Source organism: Sus scrofa, chromosome 7 (assembly GCF_054392235.1).
Source record: "Sus scrofa isolate SSC_HxYL_T2T_F1_AM1 chromosome 7, Sscrofa_HxYL_maternal_Yorkshire_Landrace_v2.0, whole genome shotgun sequence".
NCBI lineage: Eukaryota > Metazoa > Chordata > Mammalia > Artiodactyla > Suidae > Sus > Sus scrofa.
The window spans coordinates 101,370,431-101,392,430 of NC_139389.1; the positions used below are offsets into that span (position 1 = coordinate 101,370,431).

At 37.9% G+C, this 22,000-nt stretch overlaps 2 protein-coding genes across 9 annotated transcripts in view; one reads left to right on the forward strand and one right to left on the reverse strand.

The window, feature by feature from the left end:
* CCDC196 (coiled-coil domain containing 196) overlaps positions 1-22,000 on the forward strand; it is a 137,305-nt gene that overhangs the window by 109,468 nt on the left and 5,837 nt on the right. The window contains exons 3-11 of one of the 5 annotated variants that reach the window (XR_014810975.1): positions 2,956-3,051; positions 13,107-13,311; positions 13,416-13,568; positions 14,829-14,925; positions 15,613-15,663; positions 17,843-17,920; positions 18,119-18,202; positions 18,715-18,793; positions 19,118-19,259. Coding sequence is in view for 2 of the 5 variants with exons in the window: in XM_084969505.1 (XP_084825631.1) it covers positions 13,196-13,311; positions 13,416-13,568; positions 14,829-14,925; positions 15,613-15,663; positions 17,843-17,920; positions 18,119-18,202; positions 18,734-18,793; positions 19,118-19,259 (781 nt within the window). In the remaining 3 variants the exon portion in view is untranslated. The remainder of the gene's footprint in view (positions 1-2,955; positions 3,052-13,106; positions 13,312-13,415; positions 13,569-14,828; positions 14,926-15,612; positions 15,664-17,842; positions 17,921-18,118; positions 18,203-18,714; positions 18,794-19,117; positions 19,260-22,000) is intronic. The other 4 variants (XM_084969505.1, XR_014810976.1, XM_084969506.1 and 1 more) reach the window with 4 other exon arrangements.
* The window catches only part of LOC102162169 (uncharacterized), a 58,981-nt gene that overhangs the window by 19,309 nt on the left and 17,672 nt on the right, over positions 1-22,000 (reverse strand). The window contains exons 2-5 of one of the 4 annotated variants that reach the window (XM_084969526.1): positions 14,646-15,060; positions 13,437-13,592; positions 13,193-13,343; positions 1,964-2,282 (exon numbers count right to left, since the gene is read on the reverse strand). The gene's annotated coding sequence lies outside the window, so the exon portion shown is untranslated. Of the gene's footprint in view, positions 1-1,963; positions 2,283-12,795; positions 13,348-13,436; positions 13,593-14,645; positions 15,061-21,261; positions 21,359-22,000 lie in introns of those variants that run through there. The other 3 variants (XM_084969525.1, XM_084969527.1, XM_084969528.1) reach the window with 3 other exon arrangements.

Genomic DNA, 22,000 nt, shown 5'->3' on the forward strand with positions numbered 1-22,000 from the left:
AAAGTGATTTTAATTACATTCAGAAAAGAGGAATAGGTGGAACACCTACCCAGCTCTGCCTCCAAGTGTGAAGCCCAGCTCGACTACCCTTGTTGCCCTATCCAAGGGATGAGCCCACTAAAGACAGCCACCATTTGTGAATTAATCATGATTTTAAAATATAGATCACAGTCCAGTCAAGAATTTCCTTATAATGACATTATGCTCAATAAAATTGCTTTCTTAATTTGGAGAGAAAGATTTGGAGAAATGTCTCAACCTTGGGTGCACCACGGGAATTTGTTTCATATAGGAGCGTCATCTGTCTGTGTGTTGCCAAAAGAAAAAAAAAATTGACAACCACTGGTCTAGGGTTTTTTAAGTCACATGAGAAAAAGTTGGTCAGATTTCTAGAGCCATTAATTGCATATCTGGGACAAGCAGTCTTAAGTTTGAGAATGATGTTATAACTCAATAAATTGTGTTAGGCCTCACTTGGCTCACTGTCAACTTGTTCTCATATTCAGACACATACAGCTGGGAAGTCATCAAGTAATTTTCGGTACAATACTGTACTTTCTTCAGTCCTTACTCCTCGAATGGAAAAACATGCACCCCAAAGTGGAAAGTGAATTCTGAATGCAGAACAAGAATCTTTTAAGTCCTCTTCCCATTGCTGTCCCTTCCCATAACCTCACAAAGACATTCACTATCAATTCCCAACTTCTACAAAATTCTACCCCGCACCCAACCCATGAGTCTATTTCCCCTCTTCCCCACTTCCCTGATGGCATCATCAATCTGCTCTGTCCTCTATACATATGGTGCCTTGGGTGTATAGTTTTCCCTTCTTGACTTCAATGCTGATTGAAACAGATACATGTTATTGTCAGAATTATCTCCAAGTGACTTTAAAAGGTTTTGTTCTGTTTTTTTAATTTTATATATTTTTAAAATTAGATCTTTCAATATTTTCTTCCTTTTTCATCATACTATCAGTATATTCTAGTTTAAAAATAGACTGATTCTATAGTAAGAAAAAAGTTTTTAATTTTGAAATTTCTACATGCCCATTAGAGAAATAGAAGAAAATTAAAATTACTGAGAACACCTTGATTTTAGTTCATCTTCTTCAGTATTCTAAACATACACATATATACACACATACTTAGACTATGCTGTTTTGTATTCTTTTTTATTTTACATTGTGTTTTGAGTATTTTCACTTTTTACTAAATACCTTTCAAAATAAGATTTCTAATGCTCATTGTATTCTGTTGTATGGATAAAATTTATTCACCTATTCCCCTATTGTTAGAAATTTAGATTGTTTCTCATTTTTCATGACTTTATAATGAATGTTTATTAATCTTTGCATCTATGATGTGTCCTTACGATAGGTCACTAAAAATTAGAACTCCTGAGCCGAAAACTATAAGCATTTTCCTAAAACTTTATGAAAAATTTCAACTGTACTCCAAAGTAGAGAGACTAGCATAAATGAATTTCCCCAACATATTACCTCAAAGCCAACATCTATCAAAATTTTTGCAATATCTTTCTTTTTTTTTTTTTTTTTTTCATGGGCATACCCAAGGCATATGGAAGGTCCCAGGCCAGGGACTGAATCTGAATGGCAGCTGCGACCTACACTGCAGCTGTGGCAGCACCAGATCCTTTAATCCACCTGACAGGCTCAGGATCAAAACCTCACCTCTGCAGGGACCTGAGCCACTGCAGTCAGATTCTTAACCTGCTGCACCACAGCAGGATCTCCAATAACATCTTTAAAGTTATTAATATGCAATATATTGTCTAATTACTACTTTCACCAGCTCTGCGAAGTTGTACCAATTATCACTTTCACCAGCAGTGTGAAGTTGCTACAGGTATTCTAACCAGTATTGAGTATTTTCAGTATCTAATTTCTGCTGGTTAATTTGGTCAGCCATTTTAAACCTACATTGTCAGAATCTGGCATTACCTTGTCCCAGCGTCCAGTTCTGATCCTTTGAGAATTCATGTCATCCCACAATGCAGTTTCTGTTTTTCAAGATTGTTGATCTTCAGTTGAACAAGGAGTTCAGACTCCATCTGACAGTCCTTCAGCCTCTGGAGGCTCAGCTCTCTCTCTCTTTGAGAGTATCCTCCATGTACTTGGAGGTACAACTAACTGATCATCCCATTACTCATCAGGACTCACTGTGAGTAATGATGATTGAAGGTTGTTGGCAGCTTCTAATCTCGTTCTAACAGTTTCCATATGTCAGCTATCTTCAAGGTCTGCATCTTTGCTGAATACACTAAAATTTAGAATATATAATTAAACATTACTTATTGTATGCATTATCAGAACTACGTTGGTCTATTTATAGAGAAATTGAAAATCTCACCAGCTTAATACTTTTATTTGATGCTAGATGTTCACAAAGAATTATTATTGTGGTTGTTATTATTGTATAAATAATATAATGGCTCTATGTTGTACTGAAAGATCATTAAGATGAGAATAAAGAGTCAAAGTGCAGACTTGACTCTATTATTTATTGGTTGTGTACTGTTAGGTTAGTTTTAAAATCAAGATTTAATTTTGCTCTACTTTACTAAAATCCCTTCCAGTTCTAAAATTCCACAACTTAAAAATGTCTTAATATAATTCATTACCCATTTGCTATTTTAAAATGCACTTTAAAAAATGATAGATGGCATAGTAGTTATTATTACATTATCTGTAGGAGTAAGGCAAGTCACCTAGTGGTATGCTGCTGATAAATGTTTAACAGCTGGCTTTCTGGGAAAGAAAGCCTTGATATATAGCATTGCCCATAATGTAAATAGGCCTATCATAGGTGATTTAAAGCTACCAACTTGAAATCACTGACAACAGAATTGGGAAGACATAGGCACAGTTGTCTCCCAAGCTAGTGTGAGTTGGCTCTGGCACACCGCTAATCCTACACTTAAATGGGATTTCAGGTACACTCCACCGACCTGCAAGCAACAGGAAATCTAGCTGCCAGTAGCTTAAACAACGAAGGCATTTAATATTTTCATGTAATAAGAAATCTGGAGGTAAGTGGCTCGAAGGTGGTTTTAGCAGTTCCACTTTGTCAGGGTGCTGGGTTAGTTTCTTCATAATTGTCTTGGCCTTCTACCTTATTGGACAATAGCTACAGTACCTCCAAACTTTCTATCCTTGTATGATAGTGTTCAAAGTAAAAAAGAAAAGTTAAATATAAAATTGTCCTTTTTTTCTCTCCCCTTTAATAAAAAAAAAGACAGATTTTGCCGAGAAACCCCAGCAGTCTTCCCCTTAAGTTTCATTAGTCAGGACTGAATGACATGTCCATACTTAAATCTATCATTGGCAAAGAAGTTCCGACCAATTGTGATTCCAGCTTTGGGACTGGACACAAAGAAGAAAGAGGAAGTAGCATTGATATAGGCAAACAACGGTTTCTGCTACACGCAAAAAGATTTCAAGCTGAAAACGCTGATGTTTTCAACCATCAATTCCAATTCAATTTGATAATTATTGAATCTGTTCAATGGGCAAGACAAAAGAATGGGTCTGTTTCTCTTTCATCACAATCACATGCTCATGAGTGGCTTTATAGAGGACTTCCCAGAAAAGCCATTAATATGCTTAAACTTTTTAAGCTTTTTTATGTTCCTAGGGCAATGCTATTTTTAAACGCCAATCCATATCATAACTTAACTTCTGAAGAACTTTTACTTAATTGATATGAGCCTCTTAAATTAAGCTTTGTGACCATTTGGACACAGGAGTTAACAGTCCTCAATGAATTAAAAAATTTAGAGTTAGCATCTATTTTAGGACCTTCAGTGACTCAGGACTAGGTCACACACTTCATTTTCTTTTTTACTAAATGCTGCTTGGTTTACAGATACACGTAAGTTTATTATACATGTACCCAAGTAATGACATTTCATTTATTTAAAATGATCCTGTAGTTCAGAAATACACACTGTGGTTCAGAGTGTTTGATGCCTCATGACATTCAGATAATTTACAACAGTATACCCAAACTGAAATTGGAAAGGGAGTCTGATTTGGTATATTAAACACATTTCTGAATAAAATTTTTTGTGCATGGAAAGTAGCAGCTTATAAAGCCAACTTTGTCACCCAGGAGTACACAGCTTTTAAAAAACACACTCCCTGCTCAGACTTTGCTTCTTTATAGTTACTAATTATCATTTATAATCCTCTAATTACTTTGCAAGTACAAATGAAAAACTGAAAAAATGCTGCAATACAGAAGAAAGGCTTAATAACATGATTAATAGCATATCTTATTTTTAGTATTTGATCATTGAAGCAGGATAGGTGACAAGGATATGTAATTTGGTGCTTATTTTTTAGTGCCTAAAACTATACAGGGTTATTATTAACTTTAAGAATTTATGGTAGAGGGGGAGTTCCCGTCGTGGAGCAGTGGTTAACGAATCCGACTAGGAACCATGAGGTTGCGGGTTCGGTCCCTGCCCTTGCTCAGGGGGTTAACGATCCGGCGTTGCCGTGAGCTGTGGTGTAGGTTGCAGACGCGGCTCGGATCCTGTGTTGCTGTGGCTCTGGCGTAGGCCGGTGGCTACAGCTCCGATTCAACCCCTAGCCTGGGAACCTCCATATGCCGCGGGAGCGGCCCAAGAAATAGCAACAACAACAACAACAACAACAAAAAGACAAAAAGACAAAAGACAAAAGGCAAAAAAAAAAAAAAAAAAAAAAAAAGAATTTATGGTAGAAGGATACTTTAGGTTGTTCCATTTTGTTTTTTTGTTTGTTTGTTTTTTCAGTTGAGGGAGTATATCAGCCTATATGAACAGCTAAACCAGAATTGGGGAATTCTCTTCTCAGTCTAGACTACTGAGCCTACTTCTGATTCAGGTTATGCAATATGACTAGATTGTCTAATTTGAGATGCATTATATACCCCTAACCCTTTACAAATATTACATTTTATCTATGTAATACTTTGTATGTTCCCCCATAATACCTAACAATGAATGTCAAAAAATATCTGTTGTTTTGGGGTTTTGGTTTTCATTTTATTTTGAAGAGTGTTACCTCTGTCATTCACTCTCTGACACTCTGAATATAAATCAAGTTAAGAAATAAGATCAAACTGGCATTTCATATAATTTATGTAAAACATTGCTTGAATTACTGGAACCTAAATGCCTTCTTTAAAAGCAATCATTTTGGAGTTCTGTTTTGGTGGCTTAGGCAGTTAAGGATGCATCTTTGTCACTGCTGTGGCTCAGGACTGATCCCAGCCCCAGGAACTTCCACATGCACAGGCCTGGTTCCCCCTAAATAAAAATGTTTAAAAAAATAAAAGTGATCATTTTAATTTGAGGAGGAAAAAAATCACACACACAAAAAGAAAAACTTGGAAAGTACAAAACTTAAAAAGAAAGGGGAAAAAAAAGATTGATTATTTATCCTGAATTGAGGCTTCAAAATGGCAGTCTGCAGGCCCAACGAACCTCCTAAATATGTTTTTTGGTTTGTGCAACATTTGAAACACAAGGGGTGACAGTAATTCCCATCGTGGCTCAGTGGTTAACGAATCTGACTAGGAACCATGAGGTTGCGGGTTCGATCCCTGCCCTTGCTCAGTGGGTTAAGGATCCGGCGTTGCCGTGAGCTGTGGTGTAGGTGGCAGATGCGGCTTTGATCCCAAGTTGCTGTGGCTCTGGCGTAGGCCGGTGGCTACAACACTGATTAGACCCTTAGCCTGGGAACCTCCATATGCCTCAGGTGTGGCCCTAGAAAAGGCAAAAAGAAAAGAAAAAAAAAAAACTCAAGGGGTGACAGAAAAATTCAGATTCCATTTTCTCTTGAAAGTCATTAAGAATTGGCAGGATTAGCATCTGCATTTTCAGCTGGAGCTGAGTGGTGGCTGCCATCCCCACACTCATCATAGACTGGCCTCTGCTGCCTCTACCCCTGCCACTTAGTGAGCTCCAAGTTTTACGCTGACAGCTTTTCTCATTTAAGGCACCTCCCTGCATGGGCATGTAGCTCTGCCCTGAAAGGCAGTCTCTCACCTGGGAAGCAGGTAGGGGCTGCTCCTCCCCTTGCCAGATATTGCACCAGAGGGACCTTATTACTGAGATGTGGTATTTTTTTCTAATTTACAAAAGGAGATCCATGGCTGGCAGCCCTTGTAAGATCCTTGTCTGTGTCTGGAAAGTCCTCAGAGCCAGGATTTTATCATCTTTGTCTCATTTGACTTTATAACCCTGAGGTTGGGCAGCTCTAGAATATATAGTTGAATTTTTAAAATATAGAACAAATAAGTAATTCTTAAATACATATCCCCACTCTCAATCCTCTACCAAACATTATTTTCAAAGACCCTCAAATGATTTAAGGTATATCTGAAGGAACACTGGCACAGCACCTTCATAGTCACCCGCCAGTGGGATTTGGACCTCCCTTAAGGTGAATTCTACAGATGTTGTATCTCCTTATTCATTGGTTACACTGCTCTGTATTAAGAGAGTCTACTTTTCCTGTTTGCTATGAACTATAATTCCACAATAGAACTGAAGCCTGGGCACCCAGCTAGCCCCCAAAGTCCATCTACCTTGTCCTACCCACCCCTACTGTTTCCCCAGGGATACACTTGAAATCCCAATATGCCTTGCCTCTGAGTACACCCAAAATATAACAGTAAATTCCATCAATCCATTCTCTAGCCATCCACAAGCAAAGCCAATTGCCTTTACAGATATGCACACACACAGGCACATATATACAAACACACATATAGATGAATAAAACTATGAAATATTTTGGTTCCAATCTACTGTATCCCTATGTCTTTAAAACATATACAAAAAACTGATTTTTGCCATTTGCTTATTTATGTTCCTCTAGAAAGGATCTGAAGTTATTTATCAAAATAATTAAAAAGGAAGGAAGTTATTTGAAAGATCAGGACAAAGAAAAATATTAAGTTAGAAGGTCATGAGCAGGGATTAGGACCCAAATGTCCAAAGTCACAAAATTATCTCTGAGATTCCTAGTAAATCAGAAGAAAATAAAAACAAAACTAGTTTAATGATTTATCCCTAAGGAAAACTACCTACCAGTAGTTCCCCAAAGAAGCAACACTTTCTTCTTTAGTACCTAATTCTGAAAGGAATTTATGATGTGTGGTCACTTGTGGGCAGCAGTGGCGGCCAGGGAGAGTTAGTGATGGACTAGTGTCTTGGATAATCTTCTCTACACATGCAGAAGTCTTCATAAAATTTTCTCAAGGCATCCCAAGTGAAAGATGAAGGTGTGACACAAAATATGACTCAGAGGAAGCAGTTCTACAGATGGGCCAGAAAAAAATGATTCAAGTAGGCCCCTTTCTGCTGATGCATTGTGATCTGAGAAGAAACCTTGAAGTGGTATTTCTCAAAGGTCAGTCCACAGATCACATATCAAAATCACCAGGGAGTGCTTGTTAAAACTGCTTTCTCCAGATTACAGAATAGCAAACTCTGGGGCAAAAGCCTGGAAATCTGCAGCTTTTACGAATTTCCTGGGGGATCTTAAGTTCATCAGAGCCAAGAACCACTGCCCTAGGCTTTAAACTTTTTTTTTTTTTGCTTGTCAATTCTAAAAGAATTTTGAAAACTAGGAAATTATGTATCATTTCACATGTTTTTAGGTTGACATCTAAAATTTTTATTTTAATTACTAAGTGGTTAAAAATTTTCTGAAGTACTATAATACTGACATTTTCAAGTAAATCTTTGGATATCACTTTAAAATATATACTATTAATCTTAAAACCCCATATCCAATAAAATCTAAATACATGAACAAGCTCTTTTTGAGCAGTCAAAATTTTTGTATTTCACCTTGAACTTGAATTTTCCATCCCATCTTTCCCACAGAATTTTATTCAAATACAATGTATTTTTTTGCTTGAAGTCTCTTGTTATCACCCTATCATTCTTCTCTGCAAAATATGTATGTATATTGAAATTTTATTTTTTTATTTCCTGTGACCCTGTTTCTAAATGTTAAAATTTATAATTATTACTAGTACCTGCTGACAAAAAATAGACATTTTCATAAATAATTTTTAATTATAGCAAATTATTTTGGAAATGTTTCTATTAATTTGATGGGTATACTGTTTTTCCCCCTATTTAATTCTCATATTCATAGGTGAATATTATTAATGGCTGGAATAAGACAGTCTTCAGCATCAATTTTATTCACATTTTTTGCTTTACATACAATACTCATTGAGAAAACTTGTTTACACAAATAAGTAAATAGTAATGGACGGTGTTTTGTTATAGAAGTATCGCTCAGATCTTTGAATGCCTTTTGAATTATAAGCCAAAACCGATGTAGTAATTTATCATCAAAATTTATATTTAATAAATTTAAGCTGACAATTTGATTAGGTTGCTCTTCAATTTTGTTGAAAGCAAAGAATTGGAAGCCACAAATCCTGCAAAAGATTTTGTAATCCAGTCCTTAATAATCATTCACTCTCTTTAACCCCAACACCACTGTTTTGAATTGTGGTTAGTTTAATGCCCTTGAGTTTTTTACACACCCCCGAAGTAAACCACTGAAGTAAGATAAGTGAGCCACTGAAGTAAGATTTGAGGTAGTTGAAAGGTATTCTATTTTAATAAGTGTAAACTGTGATTAGGAGAGAGAGGAAAAGCCATCAAAAACCAAGGGGCGTTTTCAGGCAGATCCTTTTCAGTAAAAGAGTACTTGGAAACCTAGGATCCAGCAACATTCCGTGAAAACTACCCTTGTCTCCACATTTTTGAAAAGTCTTAATGAAAGTTCATATACCTCAGTTTGATGACCATTGTACTGTATCTGGAAACACTGAGTGAATACATTACTTTCAAAAAGACCTCAACGATCTCACAGAGAATTTAAGAGTTCTGAAAGGCAGTTTCCATCTTTTTAACTACCTGGATTCACTGCAAATGTAGATGCAGCCTAGCCTGGGACAGCTATAGCAGGGATTAAGGTGAAGCAGACAACAAGATGGTCATAACAAACACAGGGAGATGGGAGTGATCTTTAAGAGCCCACAAGTTTTTGCTATTATGATTTCGCCAGCACTTCTCTCCTCATTTTAGTTAGTGGAATTCTTATAATCTCCTCAGGGGTTGAACTGGCTCTGGGTCAGAAAGGACCAGAAGGTCCTCATGTTTCTTCCCTGAGTCATTCTGTAATTTTGTTGCTACAACCAAAGCTGGGGTTAGAGGAAGATAGGAAGACTCTTTTTTTTCTTTTTCTCCTTTAATATGAAAATAATTGCCTCTGCTCTTGGAGACCTAGCTTCATTAGACTAATCTGATTTTCTACTGGTAAAACTAACACAAAAATGCTATTGCTCTGAGTTCTCTAATTATAGAGCAATCACACTTTTTCTTAACAGATGCTAAAATCAAATGCTATAATGTTGGATGAGGTCATTGTGAATACCTTGTTATAAGACCTATTTTGAGGTACCACATGAATTTTGGTGAATATTATGCAGTGACAGGAAGCAACAGAAAGTTCACTGTAGAAAAAAAATGATGAATTGCCACTAGCATTTGTCTAAACAATGAGGTTCCACAAGCTATTTCATACGAAGTATGTCCACAGACTGTAACCTGTTCTTCTATCACAAACTCCTTAAATTCAGCCCCTTCCAGATTTCCCCTCTTAGCCATCTCCTTCTTTATTTTCTTCCCTGCATTGCCTGAATGAGATGGTCCACCTTTTGATGGATTCTCTCACAGTACTCTCAGCCTCCTTACTCCCCTGAACTTCTGCTTATCCATTCTGCCAAGTAGCAGCTCAAACCACCATCTGCTCTCTCTACTATTGCTTCTAGTTTGCCAAGTACTGCTGGAGAAATTGTATGACTGCTGATTCATGCCATGACAAGTCCACAATTCCCAAACTCACCTTAACACTTAGCACTACTTGGCAATCCTTTCGTTCTTGTTTGTTTGACTTCCTTATCCACCACTCAGGTGCTATGCTAAACCTCAAGTCATTACTCTTCCAAAGTTTCCTACCATGCTTTCTTTTTTTTTTTTTTTTTTTTTGTCTTTTTGCTATTTCTTGGGCTGCTCCCACGGCATATGGAGGTTCCCAGGCTAGGGGTCGAATCGGAGCTGTAGCCACTGGCCTACGCCAGAGCCACAGCAACGTGGGATCCGAGCCACATCTGCAACCTACACCACAGCTCATGGCAACGCCCTACCATGCTTTCTTAATCAAGAGATGATACCTACTTCAGGAAAAATTACTGTTCAACTTCCTTCCTTTCCACTTCTAACAGTCATCTATAGTTTCACCCTCCCTACCTCTGTCCCACAGATAGTGTGTCAATTATCCCCCTTTGTTGAGTGTTTTCTTTTTTCTTTTTTGTTCCCCCTGCAGCATGCAGAGGACTTGATGTGGATCTCAGTTCCCAAACCAGGGACTGAACCCAGGACACAGCAGTGAAAGCACCACATCCTAACCACTAGATCACAAGGGAATACCCACAAGAGAATCTCACTTTAAACCTTGGGGGCTTTTTTGTTTTTTTTCGTTGTTTTTTTTTCGTTGTTTTTTTGGTTTTAAGCTCTTTAAGTCTGTGTACATTATTACAAGGCAAAGACAAACATTCTTCTTGAAAGTCATATTCCAAGTTGAAGAAACAGGCATCAGAATGTTAGGAAATTTAAGTTGCTGATCAGCTATAGAAAAGAGCACATCAGAATAGCAAGTGTTCTACTTTCAAACATTCCCAACCAAGGGCAGAAAGGAAGGTGAGTTGGGATGCTGCCGGCACATTAAATGTTTTAAAATTCTAACATAATTCTGCCAGCCAAATGTCACAACATGAAATTTAAGGAGGTCATCTTTAGTGATCAATGCCATTTTTGTCCTCTATTTACTACCACCTGCCACATCTGCAGTCTAAAAAGCTGCTGCTAATAATTAGTATATTTTGTTCCTTCTTTTAATTGTGTGGAGTTTGCTCACTTTCATTTAATTCAAACTTTTCATGGGAAATTTCAGGGCAACCAATGTGAATTACATTATGCTTTACCTGATATGGCTATTTTAAATTAATGTCATATTATGCTAGCTTTCATACAGAACCTACAAGTGATATATAGATATAGATATACATAGATATCGATATAGATACACTTTAGAAAAAGTATTTGTAGGGACTTCCTAAAGAGAGGTTTTGATGTAGAAGGTACTTAAGAGAGATATTTATCAGAGGCAGACCCAGGTTTTTTGGGGCTCTAAAGTGTATATAATTTGGGGAGTTCTCTCTTTCTAAAAAAAGAGTACAAAATTACAAATACAGAATGAGGTACAGGGCCTTTTGAAGAAGTCTATGAAAATGAAGGACTCTGAAACTTAAGCTTCATCAGTTTCACATGAGTCAGCTTTTTTGTATTTGACCACTTGCTTAGGACATTAAACAATCTTTAAACCCAGACTGTCCAAAAATTCATTAAAATTTAAATACCTAACATGAGCTATGGACCTCACATAATATTACATTTCATTCTCACAACAAACCTCTTAATTTCCCACTCTAATTTTTACAAAAGTGGAAACTGAGACTTAGAGAATTTAGTAACTTGCTCACAGTCAATTCACTGTTCACAGGGAGGCTGAGATTCAAACCAAGATCTGACAAACTAAATCTTGCATTATTTTCACTACAATACTTTGCCTGTAAGGTTTCCCCAAAGACAAAGGGTTTTTGTTATTTTGGAGAATTCCCCTAGAAAATGACTGAAAATGCTCAGTTAATAATTGAAATTGATGTGACTTAATTCTTATTTGAAAACATCATTAAAAATGCTTCCCTAAAATTGTATTTAAAGGGCATAAACAAATGTATAACTCTATGGGTTATCTTCTGATCACTAAGTGACTTAGATGAAAACAGGAGATCTTTGGGTTTAGGAGAAATGAGACTCTAATAAAAAGAAGGAAAAGAAGGTAGAATTGGAATCTGGAGGTAAGTCTAGAATTACAAACTCTCAGGAAAGAACCTGACTGTGAAATAACATATTGAGAGTATGGATCTTTTACAAATTATATCCTCTTGTTACACGTCCTATATAATTCTACCTTGCCATTGTGATAGATCAAGTTTTTTTAAAGAGAGGAAAATAATGACAATTGCCTCGTGTGTAATATTATTCAATATTATATCCACACCTTGTGTTTGCCAGTTTGGCTTTTTTTTTTTTTTTTTTTTGGCCACTCCACAGCATATGGAGTTCCAGAGCCAGGGATCAGATCCAAACTGCAGTTGCAACCTACACCGTAGCTGTGGCAACACCGGCCTTTAACTCACTGTGCCAAACCGGGGATCAAAACTTGTGTCCTGGCTCTGCTGAAATGTTGCCCATTGCACTGCGCCACAGCAGGAATTCCTGGCCTCCATTTTTAAAAAATGCATATGAGAGATATCCCCTTCTCTTCTTAAGACCCCTGGGAGGTGGATGCTTTGTCTTTATCTTTTCCTCACAGAACTCAGCACTGTGCCCTACAGATAGTAGGCCTTGCTGTGGAGGTCAGTTGCCATGGAAGATGGTCTTCAGGAGTTATTTTTAACAAGCCACCAATTTCTAACACAATAGAATCACATAACATAGATGTATTTTGGCTCTATCCTAGTCAATCAAAGATTTCAGAATAAAGCTTTTGGCATCGGTTAAAGTTAGGCAAGAATGGATCAGAATTTTTTTTTTTTTTTTTTTTTTTTTGCTTTTTTAGGGCTGCACCTGTGACATACGGAGGTTCCCATGCTAGGCATCTAATCGGAGCTACAGCTGCTGGCCTACACCACAGCCACATCAACACCAGATCCCAGCCGTGTCTGTGACCTACACCACAGCTCACTGTAGCTCCGGATCCTTAACCCACTGAACAAGGACAGGGATCGAACCTGCAACCTCATGGTTCCTAGTCAGATTCGTTTCCGCTGTGCCATGATGGGAACTCCTGAACAGATATAGTTAGTAGTATTTTCAGTCAACAAGTTGTCACTGATGCTGGAGTTGCTTAAAAGACCTTTTAATTCTGTGTTCTTAAGGCCATTGTGACCTCAAGCTGTAGCTAAAATCAGTCCAATGCAAGAGGAGTTTCAAGAACAGCAGCACAAAAAAATGATTACTTAACTGAATGGAACAAGAAGGTTCATATTTTCAAGGATACGTTTTTATTCTTAGAGTAGAAGTTTTCCTCAAGATGACAAGTGCTTCAAACTCTCCAGGATCTTACTTATCCTCAAAAACAAGGTGAATCTCTGACGGAAGATGCCAAGTGGTAACTACCTAGGAGGGAAAAGAGGGTCTCTATTATTAGCCCAGGCTAAACACAGATGTGGTGTCTCCTCCCACAGAAATTCTAAAATAGATGACACCTACCTGAAGGAATTGAATGAGGACTTAAAGCTAAGGAAGCAGGAACTTCTAGAGATATTAAAACCTCTAGAAGATAAGAACAGTCTATTATTCCAGAAGCTGATGTCTAACTTGGAGGAAAAACAAAGAAGGTAAGGGTTCCCAGTTAGGATTTCCTAGAGGGAAAAAGCCAGGAGAACTTTAATCTATAGGATTAGTAGTGATTTACATTACATTTTTAAAAAAGCTTTAAAAATTTATCCATAGTAGGTAAAAAAAAAAAACTGTAACCATAAAATCAGAGTAATAAAGACTCCTATAGTTTCTTTTAGTAGAATTAAAGATGACTCATTTCATCTCACAGGGCTACCATTATTATTCTTCTTCCAAAGAAACAGTTAAGAATCTTTAATACCTTCAGTCTATCATGGTCACACAGATTCATGATTGTGGAATCACCTTAGGACTGATGACTGCTCTTCCCATGCCAAGCAGTAGAGTGGTAATCTTTTCTGGGCTTCGAAGTCCTCTGGATTAGGGTCTAGCCTTGCTAAATGTACTAGGCAATTATGGTCTTAACTCTATGCTAGCGCACTTATTGTTCCTAGGATCCACCAACTCTCCTCTTTTTCCTTTCTAATCTCTGGGAATCTCACCTTAATGTGTCTACCTTTACCATAAGCATCTCAGGGAGCTAGACTTTTGGAAAGCAAAAGCCAGGCAGAAACGTGTGTTCAAGTACCAGTTGTTGTAACCCAGAAACTCAAACCTCTCAGGGCAAAAGAACACAAAGTCTCACTTCTCTGCTTATAACTACAGAGGAAAAGGTACAAAGGACATAAGCATAAGTTAATTAATACCTTTAAAGAATATGCTCTCTTGCATTCATAGACTTCATATCAATTCAGATTTTGTTAGAAATTGCTTGATGGCTTCATTCTCTAGAGGCTACCATAAGGATATATGCGGTTTCTCCAACTAACTCAAATGTTTTTATGTGGAGAAGTAAAGTGGGCAGAGATGGTCGTAAGGAGTATTTCTGAGATATATCCTGAAGGCAATAGGTTCTTCAACCTCTTTCCTCACAGAGGCAAAAAAAAATGCCCTTTTCTACCCCAAGGGTCATACACCAAAACACTCTTCTGAAGGGGTGGAGAGGAGTCTCACTAGCTTTTGGAGACCTAAGTTTTGACTATGACAGAGCACAAAATTCATTATAGAGCACATACCTAAGGCAAATGTCAATGAGGAATGAAATTGTCCTTTGGAGATCCTGTCTGTCCAGAGGACTTCCATAACCCCTGCGATTTCAGCCCCCATTTTCCTCCCATGGTAGAATAGTTTTTACCAGATCGTAGAATATTAATATTATTCTTTAGGAAGTATTCTGGTTTATGATCTTTTCTTCCTAGTCTGCAGATCATGAGGCGGATCATGGCAGGGAAGGGGAATGATGACTCCGCAGTCATCAAGCTCATTAAGGAAGCAGAAGAGATGAAGCAGAATCTGGTAAGTCAGGGACACTCCAGGGGATGGTCTTCAGAACAGGACTCTCAGTTTCATTACTGTCAGACAGAGTGTTCATCTCTGGCAGTTGGTACTCCAACACTCAGATGTCCTTGGTCTAGAAAGTCCAGGGTGATCCTAAGGGAATCAGATAAAATGTTGGGAAAAATATGGATTAGCTAGCAAAAATTCTATTTCTTTGACTTAAAAAAAATTTTTTTTTCATCTAAAGGTTAATGAACACAAGCATATTAACCCTTCACATTTCAAAAGAAACAGAAAATACCAAAATAAAGAAAAGAAGTTGCTCTGAGAGAGTCTCGTAAGATTTTTAAAAATCAACAATGTAAATTAAAGGGTCTTAAAAATTAGAAATAAGTGGTCTCGGCCCCAGAGAAACTGCCTTATGATCAGAACATCCTAAATGTTGCGAGTGTGAGGAACTCATTGTCATATTGATATACCACAATTGCCATAATTCAAGTTATTATTATAAATTGTTATTATTTTTATCATCTTCATCAAACTCATCTCTCATATTCTTGGGTTTGGGGCTAGGCCCATTTACTGCCTTCTTCTGTGGTTTTAACCTGCCTCTGGCCCCTATCCCCCCATTGCACGTAATTTCTTCCAACTTTAATAACAAATCAAAACATATTTCTATTTGTTTGGGTTTTTCCCCTCCAACAGGAAAGGAAAAACAGGATGCTTCGGAAGGAAATGGAGATGTTATGGAACAAGGTGTGTGTGCCTCTAAGGATCTCTTGAAAGTATCTGTCTTACAAGCTGTAATGCAAAAACTTTCTTTTTTCTGCTCCACATCCTCATTTTTTCATGTCTCCTTTCACCCAGGCCTCATTCCAATCCACAATCCATTCTTTGCCAGCAAAGTGATCTTATTTGAAACAATAAAAGTATTTCACTCTTTTGGTTTTTTTTTTTTTTTTTTTTTTTTTTTTTTGCTTTTTAGGGCCGCATCTGTGGCATGTGTAAGTTCCCAAGCTAGGGGTCTAATCAGAGCTGCAGTTGCTGGCCTACGCCACAGCCACAGCCACAGCCATGTGGGATCTGAGCCATAACCTGGTTCTTGCCCATCTCTCTAGTTTCCTTTCATAGAAGTCTGCCCCTCCCACACTGGCCTCCACATGCCAAGACCTTTTCTATCTCAAGACTTTTGCTCTTGCTTTATCCATGGACTGTAATGCTTTTTCTTATTGTTGGCTCATTCTCATCCTTCAGTATCTGCTTAAATGTCACCTTGTCAGGGAAGCCCTCCTTATTCACTACATCTAAAACAGGGCATCACCCCCCCTCCTCCTACTTTCTATTACACAACTCTGTTCATGTCCTCCATAGCACTTTTTATAATATAAGCTCATTATTACTTTTATTTTATCATTGTTTTCATTATCTTACTTGTTTCTTGTCTCCCTACCCTGTTCTGGAATACGTGCTCCTCCAGTATCTTGATTGCTTTGTCCTTCTTGGAATCCCTACCATGTAGCTCAATGCTTGGCACATAGTAGACAAAGTTAAATAAATAAATGAATGAATACCTAATTCTAATTCCCCTGTGATTTTGCAACAATCACTGCATTGTTTAAGATAAAAATAGTGTGGCTTTTTGCTAGGAAACTAGGCAGGGGTAGAAATTCCTTTGTGAACTAAATCTTTGGGTTCTGAGTGCTTTTTCACACACGATGAGGCTAGAATAGCAGATTGTCTTGTGATATAAACAGATGTGAGTGTGATCTCTGACTGATTTTTCCACCTCACCTTTACACAAATAATTAGGATACTATCAAGCTCTGCATCTTATACTGAGATCTGCTCCTAGTTCTCAGTGGCAGCTACACATCAGTTCTATGAAATTCTAGTTCCTGAGTTCTTGAGTCCTAGTGATAGGAAATATGCCAGCACCACTCATTTGTCAAAATCCAGTTTCTCCAGACCTCCGATTGGAGATCTGGATTGTGATTGACTTTCCCACACATATTTTTAGACAATGAGAAATGGGGAGAAAAGATCATCATGCCTAATGGTTAAGAACACAAGCTTCAGGAGTTCCCGTCGTGGCGCAGCAGAAATGAATCCAACTAGGAACCATGAGGTTGCGGGTTTGATTCCTGACCTTATTCAGTGGGTTAAGGATCTGGTGTTGCTGTGAGCTTTGGTGTAGGTCGCAGACCTGGCTTGGATTTGGTGTGGCTGTGGCTGTGGCTGTGGCGTAGGCTGGCAGCAACATCTCCAATTAGACCCCTGGCCTGGGAACCTCTATATGCCTTGGGTGCAGCCCTATAAAGACAAAAGACAAAAAAACAAAACAAAAAAAAAACAAACCACAAGCTTCATAGTCCAAGAGATTTGGTTCAAATTCTCCTCCCTACTTTCCTACTTGATTGACCCTAAACAAATGACTTAACCTCGCCAAGTCTCAGTTTTCTTATCTATAAAATGGAAGTTAAAAGAGTTCTCTTGTGGCGTGGTGGGTTAAGGATCCAATGTTGTCACTGCAGCTGCTTGGATCACTGCTGTGATGTGGGTTCAGTCCCTGGCCCAGGAATTTCCACATGTTGCAGGTATGGCTAGCAAAAAATAGTTAAAATAGTCCTGCAAGGATTAAATGAGCACGTTTGTAATGTAGTAGTGGAAATGAGTAGAGTCATGTAGTAAGTAGCTTACAGTAGTGATTGGCATATCATAAAGTGTCATTTAATAGTTTTTATTGTTATCAGGTACACTCAAGGGACCAAAAGGAAGGGCTTATTTCATTCTGAACCTCCTTTGGTAGTACACATTTCGTGTTAGGCCATGAGAGGTTGCTGACTGGCAGGAACCAAAAGCCTTGACCCATATTGGCTTTCTACTTCCCCTAAGAATTCCAGCTGATTTGAAGCTTTACCAAAATGTCTCTCCATAGACATTCAACACAGAAGAACTCGGCGATCAACCCAAAGCACCACAGATAAAGAACAAAGCAGACTTGCAGGATGGAAAGGCAAGTGGACAACATGGTACCTAGAATTTCAAAGTGGATGTCACACAGATGGAAACAGCCTGTTGACAATCAGGGCTACCTTGGGTAAACAAATAGGTAGAATCAGGGCCTTAGGGGTATATTAGATTTACTGTCTGCTGAGACATTGCATTTCTTTCCTGGGACCTCTATTCCTTTAGTTTTCTTCTTTCATCCCAGGCTTCCAAAACCCCCTCAACATCTAGGAAGACCAAGAATGAACTGGAGACCTTGTATACAGAGAAAGTGAAGGAAATAAAGAAGGTAGTATGATCTTTCCGAACATTAGTGGCTTTTAGAGCTGATAGATTAGAAATCTTAAATGTTGCAATAATCTGCCTAAACTATGGTGTTCTCCTGAACTGATACAAAATTTTATAGATCTGGTTCCCTTGGGATATTATATTTGAGTCAGAGTGACATTGCAAGTTTCTGGGAAATCATTTTACTAAGGCAAAGTGGGAAAATCTGTATCGTTAAAAACAAGTTTGAGGTAGCTAGGCGATGTCAGAACACTTGTTCATTTGTTTTTGAACATTTATTTAGAGATACTATGCTTGTATCTAATCTTCCTGCAACCAACTCATTGATAGAAAATTATACTGTTCATTTAGCTTTCAGGTTTTGGAGAGTGGGTTTTACAGGTGGGGCCAATTAAGAGAACTGTGCAGTTGAAACCAATATACTAGTGAATCTGTAACACCATAATTTTGCTATAAAGTCTTTGCAGCATATTGAGAAAACTGATTTCTGATCTCAATTTACTTTGTTACCAGAGGCTCTTTCTTCCACCAGGAAAAGCAGCAGAAGAAAATGGAATGGGTCAGATATCAGGAACAACCCAACATCATTCAGGTACTAAGTCTTCCAACACTGAACACAGGGTACAATTTCATTCATATAATATAAAGACTTCTAGTTTCCTAATGTTAAAACTGATCCCTGCTTCTAGATTACCAATTGTTCTGCTAAAAGAAATGTTTTGTGGGAAGATGGCTAGAGAGACCTAGCTCCAGCTTCACCTTGAGTATAGCAGTTTTTTCTTATGATCTTGATTTTGTTCTGTTTGAAATGGGAAAAAAAAAAATCACAAATCCTTTCTGTCCAACTTTTAAAGACTGAGCATGATAAGATCATTTCAACATTATAGGAGTAATTTTGAAAAATGTTCTCTTATAGAATGATTTCAATGGAAAAGTGATTGTGCTGAGAATTGAAGCCTTGAAGAACTACCAGAAGGCCAATGATCTGAAGTTATCACTGTATATACAGCAGAATTTTGAGCCAAAGCAAGCATTTTTGGATCTTCCTGAGTCCCAAGGTAGGTAGAATATCATAGGTACACATTTTGAGGGTTGTTTGTTTTACATTGGAGATCCCATTACTGTGATAACACAAAGTGATAACACAAAGCCTGGCACATAGTAAGTTAAATGTTAATAGTGTTATAATAATGTTATCATTATTATCATGGTGATTATTATTATACTGAAGCTCTTACATCAAGATAAGAATTCTTCTGGAGAAAATAAAAATTTCCTTTGTAAAGACTAAGTAATGTGTTGCAAATTTAGCATAGGCAATTGATACGTAGTTGGCATCTGATAAAATACTCCCCACCTCCTCCCGTCTCCTAGGAATTAGAGTTGTTTGATCTCACAAATCTTGCTGGCATAGACTCTGCTACTTCAGAAAAGAGGCCAAGGAGATAGATATCTGACAGTGGTTGTGATTTTTACCAATCCAGATATTCCTGTTGGAGTTTCGGCATTTTCCCACCCTAAAGAATTTATGGCATCATTACAGGAAATCGTATAGCTTACCATAAAAAAATAATAATAAAGGAATGACTTCTAAGGGTCGGGAAGAAAAGGCTCTTAAATGTTCAGGGATCTATAAGTCAGAACTCTGTAATTTTTAAGAGAGATGTGCCATGAGAGATCATGGCTAAGGGATGCCAATGTTTTTGTTTTTGTTTTGTCTGTTTGTTTTTTAGGGCCGCACCCAAGATGCATATGAAAGTTCCCAGGCTAAGGGTCGAATCCGAGCTACAGCTGCTGGCCTATGCCACAGCCATGCAGGATCCTACTAGCTGCATCAGCGACCTGCATCACAGCTCATGGCAATGCCAGATCCCTGACCCACTGAGTGAGGCCAGGGATCGAACCCACATCCTCATGTATACCAGTAGGATTTGTTTCCACTCTGCTATGATGGGAATTCCTGGATGCCAACATTTTATCAATATTAATATGTATGTCTCTGATTTCTTCCCAATCTTATTCCATAAAGGCTTGATTAGCTTATAACATAACACACAGCACAAAGCTGAAATAAACAGATGAATAAATCGAGGGAGTGGGAGGCATCGGGAGCTTGGGCTTATCAGACACAATTTAGAATAGATTTACAAGGAGATCCTGCTGAGTAGCATTGAGAACTATGTCTAGATACTCATGTTGCAACAGAACAAAGGGTGGGGGAAAAATGTAATGTATACATGTAAGGATACCTTGATCCCCTTGCTGTACAGTGGGAAAATAAAATAAAATAAAAACAGATGAATAAATCAAGGCAAAGGGAAAATAAGTTGAAGCCAGGTAAATACAGAAAAATGTATAATGAAGTACTATATAGTTGATTCAGGTAGACTTCAAACTTGATTCTGAATTTTCCGGAAAAAGAAACCTGGATTTATGGTTTCCACAAAATAACAATAAACCAACTGCTCAGAAGAAACGTAGCTTTTTTTTTTTTTTTTTTTTTTTTTTTTGTCTTTTGAGGACCACACCCTCAGCATATGCAGGTTCCCAGCCTAGGGATCTATTCAGAGCTGTTGCTGCTGACCTATGCCAGAGCCACAGCAACGCCAGATCCAAGGCGAGTCTGTGACCTACACCACAGCTCACAGCAACACTGGATCCTTAACCCACTGAGCTAGGCCAGGGATCGAACCCACATCCTCATGGTTCCTAGTTGGATTCGTTTCCACTGTGTCATGATGGGAACTCCAGAAGAAACATAGCTTTTACTGGTACTGAGACAAGGGAGAATTCTCTTCTCTAGGTCCTTATCATGGGGATAAGACACATTATATGTGTCATAAGCTAATGTCCTCAGCAATATTTCTGAAATTAAGTTGGAATCTAAACCTCCTTGGCTGTTTCTTACCTGCCCCTTGGCACAATCTGATAAATTATTAATTTGAATTTTTTAAAGTGATGAATCACCCTAAGATGATTTGGTTCAGGTACATAGCACTCTGTTGGTCTGACTTGAGCCATATTTAAAATTCAGAAAATCTAGAAGACTATAGGACCTACCTATGCCTCACCCAGTGTTCCATTCATGTTTTTCTCTTAGCTATTGCTTTGATAAGAATTGGAAAGCAGAAAGCTTGAGGTTTTCTTCAGTAAGAACCTGGAATACAACCAGAAGCAGTATAAAGTCATTAAGATGCAAATTAAAAAGATAGAGGAGGGGAGGGTTATGAGGGCGACAGATCCATGTCTTATTTCATTTAAAATTAGCTGGAAGTCATCTCGAGGGATCCATAGAGTAAGGAGCCAACAGTCTTTTAGCTCCAGATTCAAATCAAGCCAAGATAGTAAATAGTGAAGCGTTCCATTCAGTGTGATCAACTCAGAAGATTTTTGTTTCCCTTGCTTGTAGAACCCTCAGTCTTTGAACTCTGAACTAGAACGGCCCACAGATCCACACTTTCTTTTCTCTTCTCTCTTCTTATGCTTTTGGAGAATTAAGTGACAGGTCACTAAATGTTCAGTTCCCACAATGAATGTAGCCACAGATGTGACTGACCCATTGCTCATGTGTTTTATTAAGTGGACATTCATCGGGCACTGACTATAGGCCAGTTTCATTTCCTAACACACACATATACAAAATCTTTGGGTTTGTTTGAACCCAAGTGAATCTGAAATCTAGGTCCTAGATTTTGGTTATTATTAACATATGTATAAGCTGGCATTTGATTATTGAAAAGAAAAGAAATATTAATTTTCTTCATAGAAGTATTTTTAAAGTAATTATGTTAAGATATTA